At 42.2% G+C, this 9,718-nt stretch overlaps 1 protein-coding gene across 2 annotated transcripts; it reads left to right on the forward strand.

The window, feature by feature from the left end:
- Nucleotides 1–1,688: 1,688 nt before the first annotated feature.
- Nucleotides 1,689–8,447, forward strand: LOC120831325 (melanopsin-A). 2 transcript variants are annotated; one of them, XM_040196706.2, is made up of 10 exons: nucleotides 1,689–2,075; nucleotides 2,209–2,670; nucleotides 4,377–4,510; nucleotides 4,616–4,819; nucleotides 5,058–5,229; nucleotides 5,327–5,488; nucleotides 6,158–6,265; nucleotides 6,388–6,547; nucleotides 6,791–6,928; nucleotides 7,021–8,447. In XM_040196706.2, exons 2-10 carry the CDS (start codon nucleotides 2,504–2,506, stop codon nucleotides 7,417–7,419), a joined length of 1,644 nt encoding a protein of 547 aa, XP_040052640.2. In that variant the 5' UTR covers nucleotides 1,689–2,075; nucleotides 2,209–2,503; the 3' UTR covers nucleotides 7,420–8,447. The 2 variants fall into 2 exon arrangements, with proteins under 2 accessions (XP_040052640.2, XP_077943547.1); XM_078087421.1 differs by having other exon boundaries at nucleotides 1,748–2,075; nucleotides 2,280–2,670.
- The last annotated feature ends 1,271 nt before the right edge of the window (nucleotides 8,448–9,718 follow it).

Raw genomic sequence — 9,718 nt, forward strand, 5'->3', positions numbered from 1 at the left:
ACTCATCCAGATGGTGAAACAGAGAGGAAGCTACAGAGAAGAAGATGAGGGACATGGACTTATAACCTAACAAAGGAATATGTAGAAACAGGAATATATTAAATGGAAACACTTTGGAAAACATTTACCAACAGATCAAAGTAGGCTCTTTAAACTATGAAATGCTTGAAATCTATGAAATCCTATGGATGCTTTCCATTTTGAAGACATAGTAATTTAGTAAACTTTACAAGCCAAACAACAATTGTGCTGAGTTGTCAAAAGTCTGGTCTGTAACAGGCTTTTATGTGGAAAAAAAGTCAGTCAGGCAAATCAACATCACATTTCACCGGATTTATGAATTTAAAATGGTGTACTTCCTTATTAAAATGTGTTTGACATTAGCATTAACATTTACGTAGCACCAGATGTACTGGTGTACAGTTCCCTTCTGTGCTGACGTAAACTTAAACCAGTTTAGGCTATCAAGCCCGGCAGAATCACTGAGAACATCTGTTGTGTGTGCTTTGGGAATAGGATGTAGTCCTCAAATACATATGTGAAAGTGTGTGGAATAATGTGTGGAAAGACGCACACGCATCTGACAAACAATTACATGTTGGGTTCTTATTCCTATCAGATCAAACACTGATCCACATGCATGCACAGGGCGCAGATTAAGGCTATCCCTTGCTGCAGAGGCTTAGTTCACACATCTGTCTAAGCTCTGAATCCTTCACCTCCCTTTATTCCCTTCATCTCCTTTACAACATATCCAGCACCATAAAAAGCAATAACCATCAGATGAGGCGTGCTTCCTTCCGATGTCCCGTCGGCAGTCCAAAGAAGAATAAATCAAAATGTCTGTTTGCCCTTTTGAATTGGATCACGATGATATTAGCACCACAATTAATGAAGTTCTTCGCTGGCATCGTTTTGTTTGAATGGAAACATAAATTGAAATTGTGCATTGAACAACCAATCCCCATTAAAAAGAATGTTCATGATTTCACCATAATACAAAAAGAAACCTGAGTGAACAAACGAGAATTAGATCATGTGATAAGCATTTTTTTCCACGGTTGTACTATAGGGGGAGATTAAGAGAAAGCCTTTGAATGTGCTTATTTAGATAAATTGTACAATGGTATTTCCCTTCCACTTTTTTTTAACAAAAGTGCTTGTTTTGTGCGAGAAGTGTGTGCATGCAGGATGATGCATGCCCTGTGAGCTGTGGTGAATACGTTGGGAATGGGAAGACCAATTACTGTGATTTCATGAGTGATCTTAAAATATCTGTGAGTTGGGGACTGTGAACATAATGATGCCGCCGCAGAGCGAGCACTGTTTGGGCGAGGGAACATGCGCGAGAGCTCGCCTGCATGCATGCAAGCAAGAGGCTCCACAGACTGGTCAGCCTGTTAGTCGGATGGCCGTAATGCATGCGAATCAATAGTCATGAAAGGTGACGTGTTTGCATTGTAGTGTGTACGTATAGTTAACAAAACTGGCGGTTTTTAATGCCTGTTAATACTGGTAGAGTTAGTGAACATGGTGTCTGTTATGTAAGAATGTCTTAGTTAAAGGGTTAGAGCTCAAGGCTGGGCTGTATTACATGAGGGGTGGGGGAGAGGGAGGGAGGGAGGGAGAGAGAGAGAGAGAGAGAGAGAGAGAAAGGAGAGATGGCAGTATGTTTGAGGAGAAGCAAAAGCATGACAAGAGGGAAGGGCTAAGAGAGCAACGAAGAGCAACATGGGAGAGCGAGAGGGAGACGCATAGAGGGAGGTGAGCGGATAGGACAGAGACAGGCCTCCGATTCGGAGCTTGTTGCACGGCTGGTGTGGATGGGCGAGGAGGCAGCAGGCTGACGCCGAGTGGACGGACAGTGACAATGTGCAACGAGTGGGGGATTTAATATACATTACCAACTCGGTAACCCAAGTGTCAAACGGGACGCATTAGTTGGAGGACAATTTGTTGAACCGCAGACCACAGTGGATTAACAGAATGGATTCAACATTTGGTTCATTTGGAGATTAACTGGTGACGGCACGGCCACGGACGGCGGGCAGCACCGAACACGGCTGGACGAAGAAGTAAAAGAGGAATTTTCCTTTTTTTTTTCTACCGACAACATTTATAATATGAATTGACATTAAGTCTAGATAACATTTGGAATTTTCCAAAATATTTATACATTTTTTTTACAGATAACCTTTTCTTTTCCAGTATTTACTCTAGAAGTAAACGTTTGGACTTCACAAGGTAAACCCCCCCCCCCCCCTCCCCCCTCTATTCAGTCCAAAGTGGCCTGCTGCTTGGATGATTTACGAAGAAAAAGGGCTTCCCTCGCTGAAGGGGATTAATCTGGACATCACTGTATGACGACCTGAAGAAGACACCGTGCACGTCCCTTGGACCTCCTGTGCAGATGATACCACCATGGAGCCCCGGCACAAGCAAAGCAAAGTTCTAAACCCACTGCACCCTGCCAGGTTGGCAGTCCTGATAAGGTGTTTGAGCCATGTGGTCCACTGAGAGCATGGAGCCAGACAACGCCCACACCCAGAGAAGCTTCATCAACAAGGTGGACGTGCCTGACCATGCTCACTACATCGTTGCTGTATTTGTCGTCGTCATCGGGACGCTGGGCATCACTGGCAACGCGCTGGTTATGCTTGCCGTCTATAGGTGGGTTGGTTCAAGCAGATGTTGTTGTTCTGATTTACATTTTTATATTTTCGATGTACGTCTCTGTCCTTCAATCAGAGTCTCAAGGGGACGTTGTAATCACTCATGTGATTGTCTCGCAGGATGGACAGACAGGGGGACTGGGTTGTGTGGAGGTGCAAGACGCCTGATTGACTTAAGCGGCAAACGCATCCCAATCAAACTTGAGGGTTTATTTCCCTGCAGAGCAAGTGGCAGTATCTTCCACGTCTCTCAGGTTACAGAGAGTTAAAGGGGGGGATTATCTTATAAATCATTTTTGCATCTCAGTGTTCTGGTTGACACCGGTCGAATGAGCAGTTCGTCTTAGTAATGTTTCCTTGAGAAATATTTAAAGACCCCTGATGAAGATTATCCCAGATATGTGTGATGTATGACTGAGGCATTTAATGCTTATCATACTGTATTGGGATTTTTCAGATGCAATTTAAAATGTGTCTTTTGTTATAACTGGTTAAATTTCTAAATCAGCCTTTTCCACCTGATGAATCAACTTCTGAATGAAGTTCAAATTAATTGTGGAATTCACGCAGTCCATTTAAATTCACAATGTGTGAATGTTCATTTCTAAATATTTAATGGGAAGATGAGAGGATTCATTTCTGTTATTTGTTGTGTAATTTGGACTGTTGACCTCTTATTATGCTACTAACATCAACGGTTTCACATAAACTGGGTCAGAGATATAAAGTGTGTGTGTGTGTGTGTGTGTGTGTGTGTGGTCTGGACATTGTCAGAAGCTTTTAAATTGCATCAGTCCATTACCATGAATAGATTAGATGGGTTTTTCATTGTGCGGAGCTGATAATGTGTTTACTGAATCAGTAATGCACATGATGTTATGTGTTGCAAGAATATTCATTCACACACAAACACACACAGACACACAATCACACCCCCACACGCACACAGCGTGAGAGGGGGAGTGAGGGAGATAATGATCTTTCAAGAGAGATGTCACTCGATATGATGATTTTGCAGGAATGACGTCGTGCCGTAGTAAGTAGGCATATGCACGCACAGAAACACTTTAATACACATACAGATATTCAAGATACTCAATGAACCGTCATCCACAGCAGTCGGCCTCAACAGCGCTTTGTTAATTAATCTTTGTTTCCATGTCTGCTGAATTAAAAGGGGGCCCCCTTTCAGAAGGAGACGGCCACGTCAATAAAGAGCTTCATTCTGATCCATGCAGACAATGAAATGAGCCTTTAGTTCTGCATTCGGACAAGACACACGAGCCTTTAACTGAACCTTTTCCTCGCCATCCAGAAAGCACGACTAACACAACAAACGGAGTAGCTGACAGATGCTAACATCTGTTTAGTCCGATCTCCAGATACTCTGAAACATCCTTTTTAGAGTATCTCTGACAAAAAGAGAAAAGCCTCAGAACATGAAAACTACTAAAACTAAATATATTATCACAAACAAAATCAAATATTGCTTGTAATGAGGCAATATATTTACTGGTGTACTTACCTTCTCTGCTTCAGTTTAAGTTAAAGTTCAGTTAAACACAATAACTACATTACTAATCAAAGCCTCTCAAATGAACGAAGAAGCTCAGGTGCTGCTAATCAAGTGCAAAACACGTGTGTGTTGTTACCACTGGCATGACAACTTTGTGTATGTGTATGTGTGTGTGTGTGTGTGTGTAGCAACAAGAAACTCCGTAACCTGCCGAACTACTTCATCATGAACTTGGCGGTCAGCGACTTCCTCATGGCTTTCACACAGTCCCCCATTTTCTTCATCAACTGTCTCTACAAGGAATGGGCGTTTGGAGAGACGGGTAACACTCTTCTTTGTTTTGCAGTAGATGAAAGATGATTGTATCAGGAGGACATCAGATGAAACAGCACTTTCATGTGAGTTTGTATCTGTTCCTTCCCTGCAGGCTGTAAGATATATGCCTTCTGTGGCGCTTTGTTCGGCATCGCCTCCATGATAAACCTACTGGCCATCTCCATCGACCGTTACCTGGTGATCACCAAGCCTCTGCAGGCCATTCACTGGGGCTCCAAACGAAGAACCACCCTGGCCATCCTCCTGGTCTGGCTTTACTCCTTGGCTTGGAGTCTGGCTCCTCTTGTTGGCTGGAGTGAGTTTTGTCTCCTTTTTGTTTTGCAACAGAGCCAAAGCTGATTGAGGCGGTCAACGCTGTGTGAGAACAACGAGCAAGATGATCTGAAATGATCCGCCTGCACTTATTCACGTCAACGTGATCTTAATCTACTGTGCCTTGAACATTACGTCTAACAAAACCAAAGTCATAGAAAATTCAGGACCATTGATGTTTCTCCTGAAATCTAACTTTCTGTGATGTCACCCCCCCGTAGGCTCTTATATCCCGGAGGGCCTGATGACATCTTGTACATGGGATTATGTCACGTACACACTGGCCAATCGGAGCTACACAATGATGTTGTGCTGTTTTGTCTTCTTCATTCCATTGGGAATCATCTTGTACTGCTATCTCTTTATGTTTCTGGCTATTCGGAAGACCAGCAGGTATCGTACCTCTTACCTCAGAGAGCATGTGCACGCTATGTGGTTTCTTCATTATGCACCACTGTTAAATAATCTCCAATAACAACCCCCCGAACAGGGATGTGGAGCGAATGGGGACTCAGGTGAGGAAATCCACCCTGATCAAGCAGAAGTCCATGAAGAGTGAGTGGAAGTTGGCAAAGATCGCCTTTGTCGTCATCGTGGTTTACGTCCTGTCCTGGTCCCCGTACGCCTGCGTCACACTGATCTCCTGGGCTGGGTAAGACTTCTTTTAGTGTGATTACATTTTTCTGGATCGTATCCTCTATTTCAAGCTATGGTATAGCTCAAGCAGAGTTTTTGTTCTAGTTTATAGTCTTCTTCAATCCATCATCATGTTGGTCGAGTAAATTATGCTTCCATTTCGGGTAAAATGTAAAATGAATCAGGGTATGCCGTTTGTTGTAAAAGACAGGTTGCGACCGTGCTACTGTGGATTCTGTTAGATGTCTGTGATTATGTCAGACATCTAATAAAAAACTTTTATTATTTTTGGATCATAAAGTTCATAGGCATTTTTTGATAACATTTGTTTGTACTTAGCTCCGCCCTCAGTGCGTAAAACGAGATGGCAACGGCCAAAATACCAAACTCAAGGCTTTTTTTTTACAAACAAATAAGACTCCAAAATATAATGTGTATCTTTTTCCTCCATCCTTTCCATTTATAACTTGTTGCATTTATTGAAGCAGCCACAGTCTAAACTACAGATGCTTGATCTACTCACACTGCCTGCACAAAGTATCTACATCAAATAATTAAATGAGATTTAAGAATCAAATGACGCTCGGCTGGAGACAAGCCGACAAGACATACCCCGTTCCGTTATGAAACCACATACAGGAAGAACAAAGGGACCTTTGAGTTTTTCTCCTGTTGTCTTCTTCAGTCACGCCGACATCCTGTCTCCCTACTCCAAGGCTGTTCCTGCTATCATAGCGAAAGCCTCCGCCATCTACAATCCTTTCATCTACGCCATCATACACAACAAATACAGGTGAATCTGTGTCACGTTCTGAGTTTGACCGTCCCTCTTTATTTTTCGGGGGAATTATGTCATCGTGTCCTTCAAAGCAAAACTAAACTTTTGTTTGTTTGTTCCCGACCATGTTTTACCAGGATGACTCTGGCGGCAAAGTTCCCCTGCCTGAGGTTTCTGTCTCCCACTCCTCGAAAGGACACCTCCTCCTCCATCAGCGAGTCCTCTTACAGGGACTCCGTCATCAGGAGACAGTCCACAGCATCAAGGACTCACTTTATTACGGCGTGCCCTGACACGGTAAACTTTTTCTTTAGCTTTTCTTCTCGATTAGGCTGCCACTGATCTAAATGAAGCACAGGAATTCTGTACCTTAACTGTCATCTATTCTCATGCTTTACACTTTTACTTTCATGTATCGTCAGACCAGCATGTGAAGAAACAGGCATTTCTATTATCTGCCTAAAATCATTCCCACTTCTCACGCTTTGAATTATATTCTTTATGCATCCGAGGTGAATTCCTCTTGAAAATGTCCTGCAGGTGTTTAAAAATGTAGGGATGGAGCCTTTGGGACGGAAGTCGGGGGATTCTTTCAGAAGCATACCATCATACAGAGGGTCTTCCAGAGGCAGGTCCTATAAGAAAAGAATAGAGCAGAAGAGCCAGGCCCCGGAGAAGGTGAGAAACACAACACATAGAACGGGTGAATTGAACTTTCATGGAATTTTTTTGGGGTTATTGAGAAAACTATTCTTTCCCCACCTTCCCAGCACCCATCCACCATTAGTGAACCATCTAGCACCTGCGAGCATGAACTGGTTTCCAGCTCTCTCACCGTCGCCTCTCTCCCCTTACTGGTTCTTACAAGGAAACGCAGCCACAGCCTGACCAGTGACATTTCAGATGCTTGGGAGAAGAAAGGCAGCGTCCGCGATCCCCACAAGAGCAACTCTTTTGATTCGCTGAATTATAGAAAAATCTCATCCGCCGACAGCGGGTCACCCCAGGGTGTCCCGCGCATAATCGTCATCAGCCCCACATATGAGAGCAGCCTCATCAAGCATGACAGTTTCTGCTTAGAGGACAGTGTTGAGGCAATGGAGAACAATGTTTTTGTTAGCCTCAACTTCTCAACAGAAGTGTTTGAGGCTGTAGAGCTGCTCCCGTGACCAACCGGACCTGGTTGGGCAATAAATGTACCGGCCCAGATTTGTTTTTCTACAGCAAAAATAATCATGTATGCCGACACCTTAGATAACCGGAGAAATCAGGCGAAAACAAACATTTTGTTGTTATGTACAGTTTACAGCATCTTACACACATTTCATGTAAATCAGCTGAAGACGGGAGAGAAGACATCATCAAGCCCCTTTAATCCCCAAAAGATTTCTGAATCTGACTCTTGTCCCACACATGTTGCTGGAATAACTCAAAGGAAAGAAAGCGCAGCAATAACTTCAGTCTGTGAAGACGGTTTCTTTTGAATAGTATTTAAAGTACATATTGAATTCTTGTTAATGGTTTCCTTGGGCAGCGTGGACTCCAACTTTTGTTTGGCATAGAGACGGTGGAACAAAGAACAGTTCATGTATTGATGGAATAACCGGTCAAAAGACTCAAATGTGTCTGATAGAACTACAAACATTTTCCTCGTGGTGACTTTATGTGTCTTGCTCTTTGCTGACACAGTGCTTTGTAGAAAATGCTCCACTGTTTCCTTTGTGTTTGCTCCTTGGGAAAGCTACTGCGTTGTTGCCAGAAAAGGATTCACCAGTAATGTAGATTTATGTACAGTGCACATATGACAAAAACAGCTTGCCGAATTAGTATTTTTATGGGATGTTAAATTAATGAGACTTCTGAAAAAATATTTTTTTTAGACCCATAACCGAATCTCTGCAGCGAGTGAATGGCCACTAGTCTTGCTCTTGTTAACTGTTTAATTATTCCTGCAATTAGTGTAATTTCTTCCTGCAAGACTAATCAGCAGCAATTACTGCAAAATGATGAAAAAAAACTTGATTAACATCTGTTGTCTACAAATGATGTCTGTATCATCTGTGTTTTAACATTTGATACATGTGCATCTGTTGGTTTTATACCAGCAAAGATTGTGGTTTGGGGCAACATAGTTGAGGAAATGTTGGTTTGCACTGTTTCATGTTTGTTTATCTGATGATTAAAAACTCTGAATCCACATTTTGTCACATTTTCATCAATCTGAAAGGAGCACACATGATTACGCTCGTATTTCACTGATTGCAAATCAACAGATTACATTCAATGGGAACATTCAAGGGAATTGTTCTTTCTTGCTACAATATCCGCATATGCATAGCAGCTACAGAGAGGTTCAAGAAAGTATCTGGTACACAAACTGTGGTTAAAGTACAGATAGTCCACATCCAACAATTCACAAGATTATTTTTCGAATCACTGGTCTGAAATTGAAGACTACAAATAGTTTCAGATTTGCACCACATGAGTGATTGAAGGAAAACGATGGTTCATACTGAAAAACAATTTTAATTTAGGTATGCATTGTGTCGTTTAGAACTAGTCCAATATTTGGTGTTTGTGAATATGAAAGCTGGAAAGCATATTTCAAAATGTTGAGGCTGAAGTTAAATGTACTGTGAACCGTTTGGGTGATTAGTGAATGAGCAGCTTTTGTAGCCCTCTGGAGAGTAAAACACTCCCCAAAGAGCCACGGTCACATTAATTTAAAATCATACCTTATAAATACTCCTGCTTTTGTTAATTTGATCTATCTATCTGTAAACCGTGAACTTTTAGCATGTTGGGATATGTGGAGTGAGAAGCACAATACGTGTGATTGTTTGTATGTAATGGCAGCAAATGGGCACTAGAGGGAAATAGTGACTCATACATCATATTCATGTAATGAAAATGAACATTGCAAAATGTCATGATTCGTGGAGAAAGAAAAGGCTGTGCTTTCCTCATTTAAGACGCAGCTGAAACTGCATGTATTATTTTTTGGATTAGGGTCTTTAATTCTTATTATTGTCTTAAATGCTAGTGTTTGCGAGAGCGATCTTATGGTAAAAATACGATGTACAAAGCTGTTCTGTCCTTAAGCACAACAACTTTATAACACGTATGAGTGTGTGCATGTCTGTGTCCGAGTGAGGGTGGCGAGGTCGTGTCACATCCCCATTCAGGGAGGCACAAGGCCTTACACAGCAAGCAGCCAACAGGCCCAACAGGCCTCAAGTCACCTGGTGACGCTGTATTTGACCGACACCGCCCACTTGCGATGGTTGATATTATTCTGTGAGGAAATCTATGCAAATTATTCAATTAAAAAGGAAACGTTGATAAGTTGTAGTGTATTCACTTTATCTAAAACGCACATTTAACACAGCCACGAATGGTTCCCTCCCTCATGTTTAGAATTGCGTCTATAACCGTTGCAGTGTCACAAACGTGTTGAAGCAACTCTGC

Source organism: Gasterosteus aculeatus, chromosome 13 (assembly GCF_964276395.1).
Source record: "Gasterosteus aculeatus chromosome 13, fGasAcu3.hap1.1, whole genome shotgun sequence".
Lineage (NCBI taxonomy): Eukaryota > Metazoa > Chordata > Actinopteri > Perciformes > Gasterosteidae > Gasterosteus > Gasterosteus aculeatus.